General features: G+C 41.7%; 1 protein-coding gene across 1 annotated transcript in view; it reads left to right on the top strand.

The window, feature by feature from the left end:
• Positions 1–5355: 5355 nt before the first annotated feature.
• kirrel3a (kirre like nephrin family adhesion molecule 3a) overlaps positions 5356–25865 on the top strand; it is a 281100-nt gene continuing 260590 nt past the window's right edge. The window contains exon 1 of the mRNA XM_014197820.3: positions 5356–5889. Within this exon, the coding sequence (XP_014053295.1) occupies positions 5841–5889 (49 nt within the window). The 5' untranslated portion in view covers positions 5356–5840. The remainder of the gene's footprint in view (positions 5890–25865) is intronic.

The raw sequence follows: 25865 nt of genomic DNA on the forward strand, positions 1-25865 counted from the left end.
CAGGACAACAGTTTTCAGCTGTGCTAACATAATTGCAAAAGGGCTTTCTAATGATCAATTAACCTAACACACAATTAGCTAACACATTGTGCGATTGGAACACAGGAGTGATGGTTGCTGATAATGGGCCTCTGTACGCCTATGTCGATATTCCATTGAGAATCAACCGTTTCCAGCTACAATAGTCATTTACAACATTAACTATGTCTACACTGTATTTCTGATCAATTTGATGTTATTTTAATGGACAAAAAATGTGCTTTTCTTTTCAAAAACAAGGACATTTCTAAGTGACCCCAAACCTTTGAACGGTAGTGTATATAGAGTATATATATATTTTTTTTACTCAACCTCCTTTTTGGTGTCCATATTAGGACAGTTTCAGCACGACTTGTTTCAATCGCATGCTAACATTGAAGTCAAGTACACACGTTTGAAAAGCTCATTAGGGCCAGTTCAACAGATTTAAATTCAAGTGACAGTACAGGATATAAGCTTTGTCTCTATAATTCATTGTACATGTGTTCTTAAATAAATATTTAACCACTATCATGCTAATGGATAAATTATGTTGGATTCTTGCTTTAAACTGCCAACACCTATTTTAGATAGCTAGGACAACCCAAATTATATGGAATGAGAGATGTTGCATTTAATTGGTTTATTCATTTGAGATTATTTTTAACTCAGCTTAGACTTGCACACTTGCACAAGAGCAAGGAAACAAATAGTCCAGTGATTTTGATGAATACCAATGCATTATAAACATGTATTAGAGTAAATCTATAGCATTGATATGCATGTGGCCTGGGTGGTCTAGGGGTCAGTGCAGCAGCCTACAGCACACATGTTTGCCAGTGACAGTGTGAGTTTGAATCTGAAACACTCTATTTCTGTCTTTCACACTGTCTCTTCTCTATGCAACAACAATAAATATTTATAAAAAACCTCCATTGATTTGCATTAGAGAAAAACTTGTAAGGCCCAGTGCAGTCAAAATTCGTTTTGTGTTTTGTATCATATTGTACAACAGCTGATGAAACTATCACTCTAAAAGTGAAAAAATTTGATCTGGGTTATTTCCTGATAGTTGCTGGTTGAAAATACAGTACAATATACACTTACCCTATAGGACTACCTCAGATGAAGATGTATTACTGGGCTGCACAACTGCATTCACTTAAACAGTAGACAGCAGACAATCCTTGTGCAAAGCCATAAATGTAATAACTTATCTAAAATATACTCACTACTTTGGGTCTAAGGCGTTGAAGATGTACATAAATTCATGAGGTGGAAAGAACCAAAATCTTCAGGCACCCCTATTTGGAGTAACCCAACCCTACCTCCAGAATTTAATGACAACACCTTTAAGTCTTGGTTCCAAAATGGCATCATGAATTTTGAACATGTGAACAATGATGGATCTCTATTGTCACTCAATCAATTACAATAAAGATTTGGATTATCCAAGGGCATTTTTTTTATTCCTACAAATCAGGATGACCTCAACAACTCTGGATGAACCTAAAGATCAAGCATATAAAAAATACTGAAAAAAGTTGCTACGCCAAAGAAGTGAATTACCAAGTTATATCAAGGGTTGATTGAAACTCTACCTGGTGGTTCAGAACCTAAAAGGAAAACATGGGGAACAGATCTAAAGGAAGAAATTGAGGAGAATCATTGGTCACAGAGATGTGAAAATGCTCATACCTGCTCCTTCTACCTAAGACATAAACTACTGCAATTTAACATAACGCATAGGACTTACTACATTCCTGCCAGAATGCATCTAATGCACCGAGAAATGTCACATCTCTGTTGGAGATGCAATAAGCACAAAGAAACCCTAGTGCATACAGTATGATGTGGTCCTGTGATAAACTGACACCATTTTGGGATAATGTATGTGCTACCATTTCATTGTGTCTATGAATTTATAGCCATCTCCATGATTACATCTGTTAAGAAATGTAAATATTAGTGATCAATATCAGAGAAAGTTTTGTTATACTGGAGGTCTGAACCATCTAGTTACATCCCTTTAGATTTGGTATATTATAAAGTTAGACAAAAACCAAAATTATTTGTCAGAATTTGGAAAACATACGGTGATCACATTAAAGAATGTTTTCTATAAGTGGGCGTTTTGTTTTTGTGTTGTGCTGTGTGTGAAGTCCAGTAGAAAAATATATATTTTTTAAAAGTTATAAAAAATAAATGCAAATACAATCTACACAGGACCTTCTAGTCGGCAGGTTTTGCATGGCTTACGTTTTGGCTTAATGACAAATAGTTCCAAACCTCTCTGCCAATAACAGCTACAGTGGGGGAAAAAAGTATTTGATCCCCTGCTGATTTTGTATGTTTTCCCACTTACAAAGAAATGATCAGTCTATAAATTTAATAGGAGGTTTATTTGAACAGTGAGAGACAGAATAACAACAAAAAAATTTAAAAAAAACGCATGTCAAAAATGTTATAAAAAGATTTGCAAATAAGTATTTGACCCCTCTGCAAAACATGACTTAGTACTTGGTGGCAAAACCCTTGTTGGCAATCACAGAGGTCAGACGTTTCTTGTAGTTGGCCACCAGGTTTGCACACATCTCAGGAGGGATTTTGTCCCACTCCTCTGCAGATCTTCTCCAAGTCATTAAGGTTTCGAGGCTGACGTTTGGCAACTCGAACCTTCAGCTCCCTCCACAGATTTTCTATGGGATTAAGGTCTGAAGACTGGCTAGGCCACTCCAGGACCTTAATGTGCTTCTTCTTGAGCCACTCCTTTGTTGCCTTGGCCATGTGTTTTGGGTCATTGTCATGCTGGAATACCCATCCACGACCCATTTTCAATGCCCTGGCTGCAGGAAGGAGGTTCTCACCCAAGATTTGACGGTACATGGCCCCGTCCATCGTCCCTTTGATGCAGTGAAGTTGTCCTGTCCCCTTAGCAGAAAAACACCCCAAATCATAATGTTTCCACCTCCATGTTTGACGGTGGAGATGGTGTTTTTGGGGTCATAGGCAGCATTCCTCCTCCTCCAAACACGGCGAGTTGAGTTGATGTCAAAGAGCTCCATTTTGGTCTCATCTGACCACAACACTTTCACCAGTTGTCCTCTGAGTCATTCAGATGTTCATTGGCAAACTTCAGACGGGCATGTATATGTATTCTTGAGCAGGGGGACCTTGCGGGTGCTGCAGGATTTCAGTCCTTCACGGCGTAGTGTGTTACCAATTGTTTTCTTGGTGACTATGGTCCCAGCTGCCTTGAGATCATTGAAAAGATCCTCCCGTGTAGTTCTGGGCTGATTCCTCACCGTTCTCATGATCATTGCAACTCCACGAGGTGAGATCTTGCCTGGAGCCCCAGGCCGAGGGAGATTGACAGTTCTTTTGTGTTTCTTCCATTTGCGAATAATCGCACCAAATGTTGTCACCTTCTCACCAAGCTGCTTGGCGATGGTCTTGTAGCCCATTCCAGCATTGTATAGGTCTACAATCTTGTCCCTGACATCCTTGGAGAGCTCTTTGGTCTTGGCCATGGTGGAGAGTTTGGAATCTGATTGATTGATTGCTTCTGTGGACAGGTGTCTTTTTTCAGGTAACAAGCTGCAGTTAGGAGCACTCCCTTTAAGAGTGTGCTCCTAATCTCAGCTCGTTACCTATATAAAAGACACCCGGGAGCCAGAGATCTTTCTGATTGAGAGGGGGTCAAATACTTATTTCCCTCATTAAAATGCAAATCAATTTTTTAATTTTTTTACATGCGTTTTTCTGGATATTTTTGTTGTTATTCTGTCTCTCACTGTTCAAATAAACCTACCATTAAAATTATAGACTGATCCTTTCTTTATCAGTGGGCAAATGTACAAAATCAGCGGGGAATCAAATACTTTTTCCCCCCACTGTAGTTTTCAGTTTTCCCTTCCCTACTCAGACCACTCTCAGACAGTCCTAGCAAAATTCTTGCATGATAATTTTTTTGTTTGTCAATTAAAAAAGCACATTTTCTGTCTTTTGACCATTTAAATGGAAAACTATTACAGTAATGTATTTAATTGTTACCCAGAAATTATTTGATACAAATATAAAACGGCTGCATTGGGCCGTCACTGACCAAAAGCGCCCTCTTTGGCCTCATGGGTGGAATGTTGTGAATATTTGTCATAATTTTTTTTATGGTGAAAATTCAATGTTTCTATGTCAAACAGTTTTGTTATATTTCAGTCTTCCATGATGTTTATAAAGTGTAATATTGGGATGCAAACTTAAAATTTAATACATTTCTACTCTATATCTGACATGGTACAGGTATCTTCTTTTTGTTAAGCCCATAACCATCTGTGAGGTGTATCATTTTGTTTCAAAGTATATTTATTTAAGACTTGCAAGAAGAACTCTGTGTGACCCAGATTTAGCCCACTGCAGTACGTTGATATTGTGATGTTCGTGTGATGCTATTGTCCTTCAGTCATCTGATCATTTTTCTATTTACATTTGAAGGGTTATGCCATTACAGGTAGTTATGTTGGGTCAGAAATGGCCTTAAAAATGTGACATGATACCACTACAATGCTATGCCCAATTATGTATTTTTGCAGAGAAAAACCGCTAATACATGTCTGCGTTCTACTTGTTTAGATGTTTTCTCTCGCTGCTTGTGTGAAAACAAACAGCCCAAGTGATCAGGGAATAGCTTAGGGCTCTTCTCCTTTGATGTTTCAAAGCTAGCTTGTTAAAATGCAGGCACAACTAAAAGGCACTTATTTTTAGGTGAACACACATAGTGCATGTTGCTGACTCTCTCTCTCTCTCTGCATTTATATCAGTCTCTTAAGGAAGACACACTGTGTTCAACTGTACCTTCCAGGGGTTTGAGCTTTGTGAAGCTAGCTAGTGTGTTTCTGTATTCCGAGGGCATATACAATCAACAAAGAAGATGTTATTTTATGTCCTATCCTACAAATACATATTAGCCATTGTGAAGACTTGGGAGCAGTCGAGATATGTTACGATTATTTTGTACTTAAGATCCCTGACTGTATCTTCAATATATTGACTTGTCTTAACAATTATACTATTATTGTAAATGTTATTGCTTAACAAAGACCAAATCTCATAGAGTGATATTTTTCAGTGTCCTTTTTATATTATACAGTAGAGCCACTATACCATTGCCTCATGATATTGTTTCTTCCTAGCCTGCTCATTCCCAGAGTTTTTCTCTTCAGGAAAAGCAGCAATGGGGCTGAGCTAGACTGACTGGCAGGGAGGAAGGCTGGGAAGCAGGCAGAGAGAGGGAGGAGCAAAATATCTTAAGCACTCTCTCCACTTACTGTGTGTGTCTGCGAGCAACAACGCAAGTGTGTGAGAGAGAGCGAGAGAATGACAGAGGGGAGAGAGCATGGGAGACAGAATGCTAGAGCAAGACACTGATGCACCGAGAGTGTAAAAGGCAAAAAGAGAGAGAGAGAGAGAGAGAGAGAGAGAGACAGAGGGAGAGTGAAACTGTGCGTAAAGCTGGAATGAAGCTGTGCCACAGGCAGCAGAGAAGACCAAAGACTTGATCACTGGCAAACAGGAGACAATAGATAGAAAAAGAGAGGAGGAGAGAAGACGCACACACACTCTCACACTTTCACCCTGACTGAGAGAGCAGCAGCTAAAGGAGGGAGCTACAGCACCAGCGTCTCACACAGAGATAGACACGCAACTCCACACACTCTCTGAATCAAGTAAACCTCTGCTGCTAACTTTGTCTCGGTGTCAGCAGCATCTCACAGACAGACGGCAGGCACACAGGAGCAGACTTCTCCCCCCGTTACATCTCTTCAATGATGATGATCCGTTTGGTGGTCCTGCTCTCTTGGATGGCTGGAGTTGGTAAGTGAAAAGTGCTATCTCTTTCTGTCATTCGCTCTATTTCCGTCTTTCTCTCTTTATTTGTCTCTATCTCCTTCCCTTCTGTGGCTCTGACTGATCTGTATAGAAGTGTTTTCTCTCTTCTCTTCTCTCTCACTCTTTCCCCCTCTGTCTCTACGTTCTGTGGCTCTGACTGCTCCGTATAGATGGGGGAAGCTGTGTAATTGATATTATGTCTGTGATGGTCTGCTTTACTGTCAGCAAGTTTGGCTGCAGTTTGATGTGCCTTTACTGTAGCTCCTTCACAGTAGCGCTGAGTGATACTTGAATTCTCTACTGTCGGACTGTGGTGTAATGTCAGAGAGCTATAAGTCGCTTCAATGATTGATAGTGACGTCAGTAGTTTTGTATCGATATTGATTATTTTCTGTCCTTTAAAACTGTGAAATGTCCCCGACTTCATATATTGCTGCATCTCACATCTTGCAAGAAGGGATTTCTTCTTTGTTTGAATGAACAGGTGTGCTTGTGCTTGAGTTGAAATCATGCTTGAGGAGTTGAATTTGTGCTTGTCTGCCATTACATTGATCTAAACATGCTTGCGTCGCTCATCAATGTGTCAGAGAAACACTTGCAGAAAGCAAAAAGACAAAGCCTTTTTTTCTCTCCTTGAACACAGACTGGATGTTGGCTGTTGCACTCTGAGAGACACGGGAATGTCTGTACTTTGAATATGAAGTAACATTAGTTATCTCAAAAACTCTTGATGTTTCATGGATAGTTGTGTGACAGTAAGACACATTTTTTATGTTGTCATTTTTGTTATTCCTCAAATATTTAGAAAATCAATTCTTGACTCCACAACCGTATACAATGCTGTCACACAGGTCCATGCAATACATTGTGTGTGTTAGTGAGAGTGTGTGTGTGACTGCGTTGGTGTGTGTGTGTGTGTGTGTGTGTTTTTACATACACATTATTTGTTTTACAATAATTTCCAAGCTGTGGCTTGTGACTGTAAATGACTGTTAGAAGCAGCTGATTTTAAAATATCTCCCTCCATTTCGATACACTCCCCCTCCCCTGAAATATCTTCCTCTTCTCTTTTCCTGATATACTCTCCAAGATTCGTCCAATTCCTCTGTTGCACCGTTGAACACCTATTCCACTTGCTCAGCCATGTATCTCTGCTAGTCTAAATGGTAATTCCACAAATGTTATTGCTGGACCTAATGTTAAGGTTGGGAGTACAGAACCAGTCGTGTATGATTGAACAAATACTCCGCCTTTCGCCTTGGACATACAGAGTGTGCGGCACACCACTAATTTGATCTGACACTGGTAATAAAGCTTTTAATACTGCTGTCAGCAGCACTCTTTCAGGGATTGTACATCAAACCTCAAGAGGGTGTCAGCTTTATTGCTTCGTTTTATGAGTATATGAGCGTGTGTGCCAGTGTCGGAAGCTAACAGAGGATTTTTTTCCCCCTTCTCCCCTCAGTAAATTGTAAATTGGAGAGGTGGGGGGCATTTGCTATGGTTCCCAAATGGCTGCTTCATTCTCTAAGCTATGGTTTACTGCCCACTCGCTGTTGTGCAGACGGGGCTTTTGCAGCAGAACACAGCAATTTCCTCCTCCTCGCTCTCTGCACTCTGACTAAGTGTTATAGAGTACAGGTGCTATGAATCAACAGTTAATATTGTACTTTGATTGGGGAATGTGCTCAGTGAAACCTTTATTGAACACTTCAAAACGAAAGACATCAGATACCTAACAAGATGCCTGCCTATAGGTCAATATCTCTTCTCCTCTACAAGCATCTCTCCTCCGAACTGCAAGCTGTCAGAGCTTGGACAACTTTAAGCCCCTAATAACCAACATATATACTGTCAATTAGTCTGACAGTCACTGCTGGAACCTGCATCCCCATGTTAAGGCTTCTAACCAGTAAGGCTGGTTATCACAGCCCACGTAAAGGGATCGGTAAATGCTCGCAGGTGAGCTCGAACCAACCCCCAATCTCTTTTCTCAGGCATCTGGGGGATCAAGTGCTCTTCCTCGCCGTCGCTTCTCTCTTGTGATACACTGATTGAGCGGTGTAGGTTGCATCCCTTATTGTCAACAGAATCAGAGTGGTTGTCGAACAGAGAGGAGGGAAGTGGATGGGGAGGAGGGTGAAGCCTGCTATCTGACACCACTTTTGGAGATGGCAGTCTTCCTCCGACCTTCTTATGGCTACCATAGGCTGGCAGTCGTCAATACTTCGGCAGTTCGAGAGGGAGTTATTGTTCAGAGCGGAGCTGGCTTGTCTCTGCTTCGAGAGGGAGTTGTTGTTCAGAGCGGAGCTGGCTTGTCTCTGCTACGAGAGGGTGGGGTGGAGAGAGAAAAGGCAGAGTGAACACTGTACCTAAATGTTTTAGGCCAGGCTGTTACACTCAACATGTGAAGGGAAGTGTTGGAGCTGAGACTATGGCCCAGTCCAGAATGACCCCCACCCCCACCCCTAATACCTAATCCCTAACCCCTACCCCCTAGGCACTTCATGTAGATCTGATATAAAAAATGGATAGGTATTAGCAATATATATATCTGCCCTCAAATAAGCTAGGTGGAGTGTTTCTTATGCCTATCCAATCTTTTTAGAAATTAATTTAGGAGCTAGGTTAAGTGTTTCTGTGCAGGGCCTATGGAACTGAGCTAGACTCATTCTCTGGCTTAGAATAATGACTCTATCAGAATAAATTTTTTTTTTTAACACTGCAGATATAGAGAAAGTTCTGATAAGATTCATAGAAAATATTTCGGAAGCTAAAGACAGTGAAAAGCAATGGATGGTGACTTCTATGAAATACAATGACACTGAAAAAAATACAGATACTATACATATTAAGGAAGTCTCGAGGCTCTGCTCGTCTGAGTTAGAATACCTCATGATAAGCTGTAGACTCATGATAAGCTGTATTTACCAAGAGTTTATCTATTTTTAGTAGCTGTCTATTTTCCACCACAAACTGATGCTGGCACTAAGACCGCACTAAAGGAGCTGAATATGGCCATAAGCTAACAAAAAAATCCTCATCAAGAGGCAGTGCTCCTAGTGGCCGGGGACTTTAATGCTGGAAAACTGAAATCAGTTTTTACCTCATTTCTACCAGCATGTCACTTGTGCTGCTAGAGGGAAAAAACTCTAGATCACCTTTACTCAACACACAGAGACGGATACCACGCTCACCCTCCATTTGGTAAATCTGACCATAACTCAATCTTCCTGATTCCTGCTTACAAACTCAAACAGGAAGTATCAGTGACGCGCTCAATAGTGACTAGATGAAGCGAATCCTAAGCTACAGGACTTTCGCTAGCACAGACTGGAATATGTTCTGGGATTCATCCGATAGCATTGAGGAGTTTACCACATCAGTCACTGCTTCATTAATCAAGACATTGACAAATTTGTCCCCACAGTGACAGCTCAGTTCCATAGGCCCTGCACAGAAACCCTTACCCAATACAGATTTTTCTATTGTCATTTGTTTATCCCATGTGTAACTCTGTGTTGTTGTTTTTGTCGCACTGCTTTGCTTTGTCTTTCGCAGTTGTAAATGAGAACTTGTTCTCAACTGACCTAACTGGTTAAATAAAGGTGAAATATTTTTTTTTAATCCCAACCAGAAGCAATGGATTACAGGCAACATCCGCACTGAGATAAAGGCTAGAGCTGCCATTTTCAAGGAGCGGGACACTAATCCGGACGCTTACAAGAAATCCCACTACCCCCTCTGACAAACTATCAAACAAGAAAAGCTCAATATAGGACTAAGATCAAATCCAACTACACCGGCTCTGACGCTCGTCAGATGTGGCAGGGCTTGCGAACTATCACGGATAATAAATGGAAACCCAGCCGAGAGCTACCCAGTGACGCGAGCCTACTAGATGAGCTAAATGACTTCCATGCTCACTTCAAGACAAGCAACACTGAACCCTGTGTGAGAGCACCAGCTGTTTGAGAGCACACTCTCCATAGCCGATGCGAGTAAGACCTTTAAACAGATTAACATTCACAAGGCCGCAGGGCCAGCCGGATTACTAGGACGCGTACTCAGAGCAAGTGCTGACCAGCTGGCAAGTGTCTTCAGTGATATTTTCAACCTCTCCCTGACCCAGTCTGTAATACCTACATGTTTCAAGCAGACCACATAGTCCCTGTACCCAAGGTAACCTGTCTAAATGACAACTGCCCCTTAGCACTCACATCTGTAGCCATAAAATGCTTTGAAAGGCTGGTCATGGCTCACATCAACACCATCATCACAGAAACCCCTTGACCCACTCATTGAAGATCTGACGTTGTTTCAAAGTTACAAATTCAACATATTTTAAACAAGTTTTGCCTATGTTGTAAATTGGTTACCATGAAAACATAATCCTGTGATTGAAATGTACCCTCAGAACAACACTTTATGTCGAGGTATTTTTTTCAAATTCAACGTATTTTCGAGCTAGATTCCACGTCACAGTCAACGTTGAAATAACATTCATTCAACCAGTTTGTGCCCAGTGGGCAAGGTTTGAATTAGATTAGTGGATGATTGAAAATTAACGCAATAATAAAATACAAGGAAATAATTACATGTACAATAATAAGCACGCATTTTCTACACTTAATTAAAAGACAGCTTGGGAATCAAATGTGTCAAACTTGGATAACAGATATAAGGTTCTATTGGAGATGTTCTCTCTTCAAACAGTGAGGAGGACAATAAGAAGGCTGTGTCCCTTGGCGGTGGTATTGGTCTCTTAAATTAGGGAGCTGTACAGTCATACTAACAGCTGTTGTATCCTGTGCACTGCATAGTGACAGACTGGTGGCAGCAGTGGGCAAAGGACCCCAATTTGACCTAGATAGTCTGTGTGTATTGATATGGTTCCTTAAAAAATATATTTTTTGATGTAGTTCTGTCCTTGAGCTGTTCATGTCTATTAATGTTTTGTATTATGTCATGTTTCATGTTTTGTGTGGACCCCAGGAAGAGTAGCTGCTGCTTTTGCAACAGCTAATGGGAATCCAAATAAAATACCAAAATACCAAATCCAGGGTCGTGTTCAGTGGGAAAAACTAAAGGGATCAGATTTTGGCTAGTCGCGCTGTCAATGGGATGCTGGTGAGAAAAGTCCTCTCGTCTCTCCCTGTGTTCAGTATGGAGAAAATGTTTTGAAACAGAGTGAAACAGGAACACATACTATCTTAAATTTTCCAGTAATAAACATTAATTTTGGTTTTCTGTTTGCTACAGTGTGCCCTACTGAACATGACCCAGGCCATGAGTTTCTGTGAAGGAGCATATACTGCTCAATTGGATATTACATTAGGCTTACATGCAATGTCAGAGAGAGAGACAGAGAGAGACAGATTAAACATAATGAGTTATATAGAGTTATACAGTATGTTATCTTATGGAAGGCTAACGTTATCCCCTCAAACATGCAATAGCGTCAGTATTACATTTACCTGCAATAACTCTTTTTCACAGGACGTGTCGCATATATTTGAAGCCTATTAATAGAACACAAGTGACTGTTGGTATTAGAGGTTAAGTGTGTTGATTATACAGCCCTTCTACACTCCTCCACCTCCCCTTATACATCTTCATATAAATCCTTCTATCTTGGAGCTCCTTGCAGTGGCACCTGTTCCCTTTATGGTAGGGGCAGTGCTGAGCACTGAGCAGCACCTCTCTCTCAACCCCACTCCACCCCCGCTAACGTTCTCCATACTCAACTCTCCTGTGATTCCGCCACTCGACGATTACCACTGCTGACAGTCACACAGAGATCACAGTCCCCCTGTACTCCGAACGGGAGGGGTGGTGATGCCCTCGAACGCAACTCTGAAAGAGCAATTAAATAGCAATGCCATGTCTGGCTCATGCTGCCTCCAGGAACTTTTCTCACTATAATACGAACTAGCAGAAAATGTACTATTTTACGTGGCACACTGTCAAGTGGAAAGTAATCGCGATACCTTTTTCTTATGACGAGTCAGAGGCACTTAAACGGTTTGAGTAAGGAAGCCACGTGGGAAGATGTTCACCTGTAGGGTTGCACAGTTGACCATCAGAGAGCCAGAGCCAATCTAAAATCATTATCCTAGATAGACTGGTGGTTTAGGAGATGACCTCAAGTCACAATCTGGAACCGGTGAGTGCATTATGACGCAACACCCCCTCACTCTTCTAGCTACAGCCTGTGGCTTTGGATGAGTTCCCTAAGGGAATGACCACAGTTTCACCTCGTCCTAACAACACAGGGAAGTCCTATTGACTTTTCCAATGGCTCGTGATTGCGCTTGTTTATGCTTCATTCATCTTCAAGGACAGCCCCCGATACGTCGAGGTTGACCTAGGCCTGATCTGGTCAAAGACCCACTCACCACTATACGGTCTGGCAGTGTCTGCATTAACCTATGCAGATTGTAGTGGCCTCACTATACTTGAGCGAACGTATGAAAGAAAATACACTGCTTCTAGATGTTTTGGCAACTGGCAAGATATGGTGCCACAGCCCCTTACTGCCTTCAGAATTGACAACACGGCAGTTAAGGACGTACGTGGCACTTCAGAAATGTGCTGTGTGGAATATGTATATTTAGAAGCATTGTCATGCTATTCAAAGCTGACTGTCAGTATGCTCTGTAGTTCTTTTTTGTTGTTGTCCTTGATTTACATATTATAGATGCAACCTGCCTACACATAGTTTGAAGTACAATACCAACATAGCTACTGTAGTAAGTTAAAGCTGTGTGCTGGAAAACTTTGGTAGAGCATTAGTGGAATAGGCATTGTGGTGCTCGTGAATTTCCACTTCAGACCAATGCCTATTCTCACTTAAAGCATACTATTTTTGTTTTTAATTTAGGTTTGTGGCTTGTTACGCAGGCAATATGTGCTTACAGAACATTGGGCAGCACCATCACATGACACCAATGCGTAGGGAGATACACAGCCAGATCGAGACACTTGGTGAATAGCCTGTACCTTGGACAGTACCCGTTCAGCACCTTGGACAGTACCTTTTCAGCACCTTGGACAACACCTGTACCTTGGACAGGGCCCGATCAGGACATTGTACAACAACTGTACGTTGGACATTACCCATTCAGTACCATGGACAACACATGTACCTTGGATAGTACCCTTTCACCACCTTGGACAGCACATGTACCTTAGACTGTACCATTTCAGCACCTTGGACAGCACCCGGACATTACTCTCAATCTGTGACACCAATGCATAGATAGAGACAGCCAAATAAAATGCTGACCTGATCAGTCCACACACATACTTACAAACCAGGATTTGTTTTCTATTAACATTTTTAAATATTGATTGAGGAAGTGAATTGAAAACAACAGGCCTTCTTCATTTTTGAATTGAGAATTTCTATTTGCTTCCTGAATCGACTGCACTGAAATGGAATTTGACCCCATAGCACCACGAGAAACACCCATGCACTACCTCTCTCTCTCTCTCTCTCTCTCTCTCGTATACTGTTCTTTATCACATGCATATATAGGAACACAGTGATGGACCAGAGCATAAATAAGTAAACAGCGAATGAAAATAGGATAATGGAAGTGTAGTACAGCTCTGTGCAGGGAGTTCCACACTGCTCCCAATAGCACACTGCTCTCTGATAACTGACAGATTAATGGACTCCAACCTGATGCCTAATGCACAGGAAACAATCACCAGAGACCCCACTCCCTCTCCCCCTTTTGAGTCACCCGACACAGATTGCTTCTGAAATGGCACAGAATAGCCTCGCCATAACTCACTCATCAACTCCAGGTCCCCAGAGAGAGAAAATAACCCGGAATTGCCACTAATCACACCAATGATCAATAGGGATCAATACCTAGACTGGGTTGGTCGATTCATGGATATCCATTTGACAAAAACGATGGTTAGGGCAGAAGGGGAAACGGAGTGGAAAGGAAGGTTATGCTTACAATTTGGCTCATTTTTCTAGTTTATCATCTCTCAAAATGATTGCACATGGTTGCACATTTACCAGTGTTTGTCGATGTCTAGCGGTTATTGTAAATCAAGCAAAAGTGCTGTTGCATTCTCAGAGGGCTGTAAGAGCTGCCAAAAACCAACTCAGAGAGGTGTACAGAGGTGGCAGGATTGCTTTGGATGTGCATTGTATGTTCATGTGTGGGTGCTAACTGTAGCTAGCTACACATCCTTAAGCATACAGTTATTTTTATCCTCCACGATACAAATAGCAAGTAAATAGTTAGCTAGCTATGTTACTTCAGCTGCATTGCAAGGCAAACTTACACAATTGAACATTCAATTTGCAGTAAATGCTTTAGCTAGCTAGATTCTTTACATCCACTGTTTCACAAGACGACAGCCTGGTTTGCTGGTTTTCTCAGGAGTCCCTAAAACATTAAACACAAATTATAAATTCATTCTCCTTTCATAACCCTAGCTAGCTAGCTGGGTAATGTTAGCTAGTCAGCTAACTTGCTAAATAGCAATTTTCATAAATTAACTTTATCACAAAAAATATGCACAAACATTTGTCTCTGTTAACTAACATATTCCTCTCAATTGTACATTTTTTGCTTGACTCGTTATAACTACTTACATTTGGTTCCACCTTAATGTTTTGTCAGCCATCTTCACCCAGGGACGGGAGGCTCGCGTCAAATTCGTCATTGGAACCACTCGATATGATTTGGGTCCCAAGGATAAAATTTTGTCTCCCTCAGGATAAAATCCTTGGGACCCAAATGCATAATGAGTGCTCTAACTCCCCCTTGTGGTGGTCTGGAGCAATGACGCCGTGATGCTGGGTACCTCTAAGTCCGCGGTGCAAGCTCACAACTTTTAAAGGAGGAACCACTGTACCTCAGAGTACATCTGTGCATTACATGTGATTGCACGCCATGCAGGTACACAGCAAGTTTGATTTTGTGCCTTGATTTTGTCTCCCTCAATCTTTTCAACACACATTCTTCCGCTGCCGAAGCAATTTGCAGAAACATCAACATAATTTTTCCTATACTATTGCCGCTATGAATCAAGCGCCTGTCGCCGCAGATCTACTGCGGCATTGCACACTGTTGTTGCATTGCCTTTTCCTGGCAGCGTTTGAAAAATGCTGGAGTAAACAAGCCAGTGAAGGTATTGACAGAGCTGTTAAGTCCTGCACAGATCCACAGAATGGAAGATGTGTTTTGTGTTGCAGGACAGGAGGCACTTTGAGGAATTGAGCTGTTGATCTGATAAGGAAAGCAGGGTCGTTCCATATCATTTTAGCAAGCCATGACACCCACCATCTCAGATTATTCTGAAATCGTGTCTGTAGTTAGAAACAGCTAAAATAAGCATTCCGGAAACATTATTTTGTTGGAATATATTTTGATTTCTGAACAATTAAGCTTATTGATTGCACCCAAATTAGCAATTTTAAATTAAAGGATTGATATAATATTCAATAATTATAGTACCTAACATCCGATTTGGAGCAAACTTTTTTCTAATTAAGAGTAAGACGAGGAATCCAAGGAAGTGGTCAAAAGCAACCCACGCTTCGGTTTTGTTAACCTGGCCACTTTTTTTAAGTTAGCATTTGAAACAGTGGCCAGGTAAACAAAACCAAAGCGTGGGTTGCTGTCATACCTGGTCCATAGACTGCTAAAGGAGGGTGGGGGGATTTTTTAAAAATCACCTAATAGAAGAAATAGCACCATTTAGTGGTCAGAAGCTGGTAATATCAGGATGTAGGATGGAACATACGGTGAGGGAAAAAGTATTAGATTCCCTGCTGATTTTGTACGTTTGCCCACTGACAAAGAAATGATCAGTGTATAATTTTAATGGTAGGTTTATTTGAACAGTGAGAGACAGAATAACAACAAAAAGATCCAGAAAAACACATGTCAAAAATATTATAAATTAGTTTGCATTTAAATGAGGGAAATAAGTATTTGACCCCCTCTCAATCAGAAAGATTTCTGGCTCCCAGGTGTCTTTTATACAGTTAACGAGCTGAGCTTAGGAGCACACTCTTAACGCTAGCGGAACACCTGCTCCAATATCCAATGATGGGCGTGGCGCGAAATACAAAGTCCTCGAAAATCCGAAAACGTCCATTTTTCAAACATATGACTATTTTACACCATTTTAAAGACAAGACTCTCCTTTATCTAACCACACTGTCCGATTTCAAAAAGGCTTTACAGCGAAAGCAAAACATTAGATTATGTCAGCAGAGTACCCAGCCAGAAATAATCAGACACCCATTTTTCAAGCTAGCATATAATGTCACAAAAAACAAAACCACAGCTAAATGCAGCACTAACCTTTGATGATCTTCATCAGATGACACTCCTAGGACATTATGTTATACAATACATGCATGTTTTGTTCAATGAAGTTCATATTTATATCAAAAACCAGCTTTTTACATTAGCATTTGACGTTCAGAACTAGCATTGCCACCGAACACTTCCGGTGAATTTACTAAATTACTCACGATAAACGTTCACAAAAAACATAACAATTATTTTAAGAATTATAGATACAGAACTCCTTTATGCAATAGCTATGTCCGATTTTAAAATAGCTTTTCGGTGAAAGCACATTTTGCAATATTCTGAGATGATAGCTCGCCATCACGGGCTAGCTATTTTGACACCCACCAAGTTTAGCCCTCACCAAACTCAGATTTACTATAAGAAAAATTGGATTACCTTTGCTGTTCTTCGTCAGAATGCACTCTCATGACTTCTACTTCAATAACAAATGTTGGTTTGGTTCCAAATAATCCATAGTTATATACAAATAGCGGCGTTTTGTTGTGCGTTCAAGACACTATCCGAAGGGTGACGCGCCCGGCGCGTTTCGTGACGACAAATTTCAAAATATTCCATTATCGTACTTCAAAGCATGTCAAACGCTGTTTAAAATCAATTTTTATGTGATTTTTCTCATAAAAAAGCGATAATATTCCGACCGGGAAACCCTGTTTTCATTCAAAGACGAAAAAATTAAAACATGGTGTCGGCTCGTGCACGCACCCCCAGTCTCATTGTTCTCAGATCGACCACTATCCAAATGCGCTACTGTTTTTCAGCCATGGCCTGCAAAGTCATCATTACCCGTTCTGCCGCCTTCTGAGAGCCTATGGGAGCCGTAGGAAGTGTCACGTTACAGCAGAGATCCTCAGTTTTCAATAAAGAGAGTGTAAAAGGCCAAGAAACGGTCAGAGAGGGCACTTCCTGTAAGGAATCTTCTCAGGTTTTGGCCTGCCAAATGAGTTCTGTTATACTCACAGACACCATTAAAACAGTTTTAGAAACTTTGGAGTGTTTTCTATCCAAAGCTAATAATTATATGCATATTATAGTTTCTGGGCAGGAGTAATAATCAGATTAAATTGGGTACGTTTTTTATCCGGCTGTGAAAATACTGCCCCCTATCGATAACAAGTTAGAGGGAGTGCTCCTAATATCAGTTTCTTACCTGTATAAAAGACACCTGTCCACAGAATCAGATCAGATTCCAAACTCTCCACCATGTCCAAGACCAAAGAGCTGTCCAAGGATGTCAGGGACAAGATTGTAGATCTACACAAGGCTGGAATGGGCTACAAGACCATCGCGAAGCAGCTTGGTGAGAAGGTGACAACAGTTGGTGCGATTATTCGCAAATGGAAGAAACACAAAAGAACTGTCAATCTCCCTCGGCCTGGGTCTCCATGCAAGATCTCACCTCGTGGAGTTGCAATGATCATGAGAATGGTGAGGAATCAGCCCAGAACTACACGGGAGGATCTTGTCAATGATCTCAAGGCAGCTGGGACCATAGTCACCAAGAAAACAATTGGTAACACACTACGCCGTGAAGGACTGAAATCCTGCAGTGCCCGCAAGGTCCCCCTGCTCAAGAAAGCACATATACATGCCAGTCTGAAGTTTGCCAATGAACATCTGAATGATTCAGAGGACAACTGGGTGAAACTGTTGTGGTCAGATGAGCCCAAAATGGAGCTCTTTGGCATCAACTCAACTCGCCGTGTTTGGAGGAGGAGGAATGCTGCCTATGACCCCAAGAACACCATCCCCACCGTCAAACATGGAGGTGGAAACAGTATGCTTTGGGGGTGTTTTTCTGCTAAGGGACAGGACAACTTCACCGCATCAAAGGGACGATGGACGGGGCCATGTACCGTCAAATCTTGGGTGTGAACCTCCTTCCCTCATCCAGGGCATTGAAAATGGGTCGAGGATAGGTATTCCAGCATGACAATGACCCAAAACACATGGCCAAGGAAACAAAGGAGTGGCTCAAGAAGAAGCACATTAAGGTCCTGGAGTGGGGCTAGGTGGGACGCTAGCGTGCCACCCGTGGTGCACTCCATCAACAGCAGGTGCATTTCAAGAGCGGCAAATTTGAATCCAAATAAATGTCAAAATTCACATTTTTCAAAAATACAACTATTTTACACCATTTGAAAGATAAACATCTCCTTAATCTAACCACGTTTTACGATTTCAAAAAGGTTTTACGGCGAAAGCATAAATTTAGAGTATGTTAGGACAGTACATTTACAAGAGTTGTGTGTAATGTTTTGTCAAGTCAAAGACAGGGTCACCAAAACCATAAAACCAGCTAAAATGATGCACTAACCTTTTACAATCTCCATCAGATGACACTCCTAGGACATTATGTTAGACAATGCATGCATTTTTAGTTCTATCAAGTTCATATTTATATCCAAAAACAGCGTTTTACTATGGCATTGATGTTGAGGAAATCGTTTCCCTCCAATAACCGGCAGTCAAGTCAGCGTCACAAATTAAATAATTAAAATTAGAAAACATTGGTAAAATATTATATTGTCATTTAAAGAATTATAGATTTACATCTCTTGAACGCAATCAACTTGCCAGATTTAAAAATAACCTTACTGGGAAATCACACTTTGCAATAATCTGAGCACTGCGCCCAGAAAAATACGCGTTGCGATACAGACTAGACGTCATGTTGGGGAGATCTAAAATCGAAAATACTATGTAAATAATCCATTACCTTTGATTCTCTTCATCAGATGTCACTTCCAGGTATCACAGGTCCATAACGAATGTAGTTTTGTTCAAAAAAGCTCATCATTTATGTCCAAAAATCTCCATCTCGTTAGCACATGATGTAAGCCAGCCGGACTTCTCGTCATGAACGAGGGGAAAAAATATATTTCCGTTCGTTCAAACATGTCAAATGTTGTATAGTTTTATAACGTATTGGAACGAGGGTACCCAACATGAACTCGCGCGCCAGGTGTCTAATGGGACATCATCGTTCCATGGCTCTTGTTCGGTCAGATCTCCCTCCAGAAGACTCAAAACACTTTGTAAAGGCTGGTGACATCTAGTGGAAGCAATAGGAAGTGCCAAAATATTCCTAAGCCCCTGTGTTTTTCAATGGGATAGGTTTAAAGTCAATACAACACATCAGGTATCCACTTCCTGTCAGAAAATGTCTCAGGGTTTTGCCTGCCAAATGAGTTCTGTTTAATCCCATAGAAAATCTGTGGAGGGAGCTGAAGGTTCTAGTTGTCAAACCTTTATGACTTGAGAAGATCTGCAAAGAGGAGTGGGACAAAATCCCTCCTGAGATGTGTGCAAACCTGGTGGCCAACTACAAGGAATGTCTGACCTCTGTGATTGCCAACAAGGGTTTTGCCATCAAGTACTAAGTCATGTTTTGCAGAGGGGTCAAATACTTATTTCCCTCATTATAATGCAAATAATTTTATAACATTTTTGACATGCGTTTTTCTGGACTTTTTTGTTGTTATTCTGCCTCTCTGTAATGGCTGTCTGGAAGAGGGAACCAAGGTGCAGCAGAGGATGTGTTCATCATTAGAATTTTAATTAAAAAAAACAAGAGAACACTACAAAAATGAACAAAACGACAGCAAACAGTCCTGTTAGGAAAATACTCAAAACAGAAACAATTACCCACAAAACCCAAAGGAAAAACATGCTCCTTATGTGTGACTCCCAATCAGCAACAACGAGCTTCAGCTGTGCCTGATTGGGAGCCACACACACGGCCCAAAACAAAGAAATACCAAAACATAGAAAAAGGAACATAGAACGCCCACCCAATGTAACACCCTGGCCTAACCAAAATAAAGAACAAAAAACCCCTCTCTATGGCCAGGGCGTTACACTCTCACTGTTCAAATAAACCTACCATTAAAATTATAGACTGATCATTTCTTTGTCAGTGGGCAAATGTACAAAATCAGCAGGGAATCAAATACTTTTTTCCCTCACTGTAAACCCAACAACTTCGATGACAAATTTCTCTAAACAGGGGAAAAAACTAACTGAAAATATATTGCATAGGATGAAGAAACAATACTCTGACCTGCAGCTCCCTACTACCTGTCAGACACATAGGATGAAGAAACAATACTCCGACCTGCAGCTCCATACTACTTGTCAGACGCATATGACGAAGAAACAATACTCCGACCTGCAGATCCATACTACTTGTCAGACACATAGGATGAAGAAACAATACTCCAACCTGCAGCTCCATGCTACTTGTCAGACATATAGAATTGATACTATATACTCACTGTTGTGGTGGGATTGACTTGGTGTGTTGGGGGTCCGTGGATGTTCCTCATGTCTAACTAATTGCTTGAATGTTTTTGGTGTCCAAATCAGATGTGGGGTACAAAAATGATAGAATATTATATAAATAATCCTATAATTTAAAAATGGCCAATTTGGGTGCAATCAATTAGCTTATAAAATAAGATAAAATTATATTTCAACAAAATTACGTTGCAGGAATGCTAATCTTATCCATTTCTAAACAATCTGAGATGGGGGGTGTCGAAAATCCTCTTTCTTGTGCTTTTTGAGCTTGAATGACCCGGTGTCTGCCGGAATTTTCTGGCACAGCCCCTACTTCACCTGGACAGACTTGACTCTAAGTCTTTCTGTGTCTCTTTCTCTACTCTCTCGCTCTATTTTATCTCTCTCTCTAATCTCTCTTTCTCTACTCTCTCTCTACTCTCTCTTTTTTTCTCTCTACTCTCTCTCTACTCTCTCTTTTTTCTCTCTCGCTCTCTCTCTACTCTCTCTCTACTCTCTTCTCTCTCTCTCTCTCTACTCTCTCTACTCTCTCTCTACTCTCTTCTCTCTCTCTCTCTCTACTCTCTCTACTCTCTCTCTCTTTCCCTGTATTTATCCTCCTCACAACACTCTCTCCTTTGCAGCCTTGTGCATGTGGGGAGACCATCTGATTGCGTGACACACACTAGCTGATGTTGAGATGTGAGATGTGTGCGTGTGCAAGTGTGTGTGTCTGTGTGTGTGGGGTGGGGGGGAATCAGGCTCCGCAACACCAATTACAACCATGCGCCTCGTTTTTGCAATATAAATGTAAATCAGCCTTTTAACTCATACACAGGGACTCTGAGAAGTGGAGGGATGGGGATGGGGGGGACCGAGTGAAGCGCCTCACCTTCAGATAATGATGTGTGTTTCCCTGCCATTACCATGCATCCCTCACAAAGGCACGCTGCCATGAACATAGCATCTATAGCAATGCTAGGTTAGCCAGCATCCTTTTGTACACTTGTTTTCTGCTGTGTTGTTGGTTCATCAATGGCTAGCTAGCTAGCTAACTGGATAGAGGAGTGACCAGTCTTCTTATCCTGAAGAGTCTCAGTGGAGGGGCTTTTCTTATCATTAGAGCTTGGTGTGTGTCTGTGATCTAACACCTGTGAGGCACTAGAGACCCATCTGAGACACGCTTGATTAATCTGGCCTCGTTATTTCACATGGTAAACTGGGGCCTTGGGGAGGGGTGGGGTGGTGGTGTGGGGTTTTGATGCCATGTTTTTTAAGGGGGGCACAAGCAATCACCATGGGAGCTTATAATAATTGTTCTTGGTGTGCTTTCTTTGAACTCCGCTCACTTGAACCTCTGCTGAAGCTGGAAGACTGTGTTCAGCTTAAGGTCTTTCTAATAGAGGGCCTCTAATAATGACCCATTCAAAGGAGAAGTTTGTTCCTGAACTATTTTTGACTTCAGAATCACTGCGGCAGCTCTCCGTAAAGTTTCAAGATTGATTGGTGCCAACAGTGACTTGTATAGATAGTATACGTTAGTAATTTAACTGCATAGGTTATGAGTATACTGTTCATAAAATGTATAGTTTGATACCATGTTGACTTGGCTTATGGTTGAGCTTTGTCAAGTTGAGTTTTATATCTAATCCCTTTCATTATCTTGAAAAAGTCAAATGGGCTAAATGCACGCCTTCCCAAATCTATTGATACAAAATGGAAAGTTGATTTATGTTTCATGGATAAAGCTCACACTCATAATGAGCTGGGTGAATTAGCATTGAGCGAGGGAGGTAATTTTGGCACGCATGCTTGGCGACTCCGCCACAGTGGTGGCTTTAATTCACAGATGACATCCGTCAAAAATCTCCCAGCTGTACTGGACTCATCCGTTAGGCACTCCTGCTTGGCTTCTGCCCAGAGCTAAATGCTGCACTATCAGCTCAACGACACTTGTCTGCCAAGCAAAGCATTGGGAACAACTCAGAGTAAGCTCTCGCTCGCAACCCAAGGACCTCTGTTTTGAAAATGAATGGTCGAGAGTCCTTCCATCAATGTTGGTGAAGTGAAGATGGAGCAGAAGGCAGGGGGGCCTTTGGAGTGGAATGTAGTTTATTGTAGCCTTATCTAAAGTGATAATGGCACCACACAGAGTCTGGTAATAAGTGATGAGTGGGAGGTAACCTTATAAAAGGCCTGTCAGATCAGATAGCTGCCAGAGTGGGCCAAGGAGTGTACACTCAATATTTCTCCCAGGCTGCCCAGGGAGAAAACATTGGAGCGGAGCGTAGCGGCTCGGTGGATGAGCAGGGGGCTTTTAAGGGGGTGGGGTTGTCTGTCTGTTTTTTCAAATTATGCTGTCTGTCTGCCTGTCAGTAAAAGAGAGATGCTTGGTTGAGGATGGTTCAGAGGGACAGGTGAGGTGTCTCAACCGAAAATGAACAGGGATCTCCGAGTGAGCCGATGGCAGCTAGGGCCAGACCGCTCTCCTCTTTATTTTCCCATTTCAGACGCAGAGCACTTTGTCAGTCTGAAGAGTTGGGGAGCAGTCAAGTGTTCAGGCTGGATAAGTGTGGGCAGCAGACGAATGATACCTTTTCACAGAGATTAAGATGATACTCAGGCATGGCTCTGTTTTGTACTTTCATTGCAATGTACTTTCATTGTTATGAGTCTCTCTCTCTCTCTCACTCACTCACTCACTCACTCACTCACACACTCACTCACTCACTCACTCACTCACTCACTCACTCACTCACTCACTCACTCACTCACTCACTCACTCACTCACTCACTCACTCACTCACTCACTCACTCTCTCACTCTCTCACTCTCTCACACACACACTCACACACACACACACACACACTCACACACACTCTCTCACACACTCTCACTCACACACTCTCACACACAATACATCCTCATTCAATTCCCTGTTCCAGGTCAGTCTTTGAATTCAGAGATAACTCAATTAATGTAAATTCCAATGTTAGGTAAATTCCAGTAATTAAATTCACAATTCAATATTATACCCAACAATTTCCAAAATTCAAATTCAGGCTGATTATATCAGCCTAGCTATCCAAGAAATATATACATTGAAGTTGAAATGATTTAAAACAAATTCTGCAGCAAATGTTTTATACTAAGTGCATATATTGGGAACTGGGAAATGTGCAAATATGTAATTTCAAACGGTCTAGTTGCAATCCAATTCTATAACTTGAAGATTGACCCCAACCATGAGAGGCGATACAGGAAATATATGTAGATGTCGAGACTCTGAAAAAAGGACTTCTCAAACCTCTCTCTTCTCACAACACAAAGTCCATGTGGGAAGGAAGCAAAACCCTTATAAAAGTTGAATACAGTATGAGAAACTCTGTATCCCTGGTCGACAGTTTCCATATTCTCTGAAATATACATTAGTACTTTCTCTTTCTCTCTTTTTTCAGCCTTTTTTTCATTATCTCTCTTTTAGTCCTTTTCTCCGGACTCCCGGTGCGACTCGGCTGATGAATTGTCACCTCAGTGGAAGTTCAACAGTGTTCCCACTACATTTTAACATCTGCATACATATTCAAGAGGACTTCACCCTATCAATATCCTGCAAGTTTTCCACTTCCCCAGAGCTGTCCTAGACTAGATCTCATTTGCTCCCCTCAGCAATATCATAGCAGGTTATATCATTTACAGGATATTAAAAAACGCCGCAAGTGAATATCCCTTTTGGAGCTTTTGGGGTATTAACCGAGACATGTGGCAGATATACTGTATGTCCTCTATTGTGTCGTTTGTGGGCATACTGCTTCATGTGTAATTTACATCGCTACATCCCTTTTTCTCTCCCACTCAATCTCTGCTACTGGTCAATGCATTCCGCTTTGAGGCAACTTTGAACAGGCTACAGTACTTTCCCTCCCATGGACTAGCATCCACCCCTGCTGTTTGTGAATTATGTGTCTCCTGCGTGAGGTCTCGTCTTAGATTCATTCAACGGTCGTGGACCAGCAAGCTGGGGACGACCCTGGCCGTCTCTGCCAGGTTTGGACCTCTCTTTCTGGGCCCGTGGGGTTCCTCCACCACCTGGTACTAATGATCCCAGCCCAAAGTATCAGGACTGGTTAGTCAGGGAGGGAGGGCACAGCGGAAAGTGTAGGAAGTGGGGAGGAGGGGTTCTGGCTGGCTGAGAAGTACAGTGCTGGTGACGAAATGGAAGTGGCTGACTGTTGTGCACAACAAGGTCTAATGGAAATCACAAGAAAATGTGCAAAACCAGGGAAGGAACTGGATGGAGCGTGAGTGAGTGTGTGAGTGAGTGATGAATAGGAAAAGAGCAGCAATGCCACTTTGCAATACATAATCGCCTTTGCGTTTTCATCACTAATGTGAGCGAGTGACTGATAAATTGTGCAACCAAATTATTGATCACAATTATAAACATCCCTCAGTATATATACCCAAAACCATGTGTCAATAATAACTTTTATGGAGAGTGACTATGACAATGTGTTTTAATGGGTTAGTTGTCATTCATGTGGGTGAAGGAAGCAGCAGTCAAGATTAAGATCGCTTTATTGGTCAATTGAAACCAAAATTTGACTTAAGCTTTTAACCCATCCCCTTCAAAAGACACATATACATAGAGGGTTTTGGAGAGCCACACTGAGCATGTGGGGGGATGTTGCTGTGGGGGGTTAAGTGCCTTGCTCAATTGCACAACAGCAGGCAATGGCATCTAGGATTTGATACCAGCAACCCTACGGTTGCCAACTCACTTCCCGACAGATTTTTCCCATTGGACCCAGGATTCAAACTGGCAACCCTCCGGTTGCTGGCTCACCTCTCTAATCGCTAAGCTACTTGCCACCCCGGGTTGCCAGTGAGAGTTGACTTTTGGTTGAGTAAGGCCTCTGGCAAAGTATTCCTTTGTGCCCAGTGAAGTTTTCTTATTATTAGCCTGTCGAATGGAACAGGGGGGAGTTAATACAAGACCCCTTAGAATTCCTCTGTTGTCTTAATTGTGTGAGTGTCCAGAGGCTTGTACCGCGTTGGAAGTCATAGCAAAACCTGCAGTCAAGGTCTTTTACTAAGGTTTTTCCCGTTCGACCTGGGATTCAAGCTGGCAACCCTCCGAGTTATGACTGAAATATTTTTTTTAGCTTTTTGCATTTTTTCTGCCTGTCATCAACAACAGGGTGGCCTAAGTGACTTTCAAGTAGCAATATGAGAAGCAAGAGGTGGGCTTTGATATGTTTCTCAGTGCCTCTCCCATTATGGAGGACATGGTGGAGAAGAGAAACATTCAGGTTTGTTTGAGTG

Source organism: Salmo salar, chromosome 04 (genome assembly GCF_965601325.2).
Source record: "Salmo salar chromosome 04, fSalSal1, whole genome shotgun sequence".
In the NCBI taxonomy this organism is placed as follows: domain Eukaryota; kingdom Metazoa; phylum Chordata; class Actinopteri; order Salmoniformes; family Salmonidae; genus Salmo; species Salmo salar.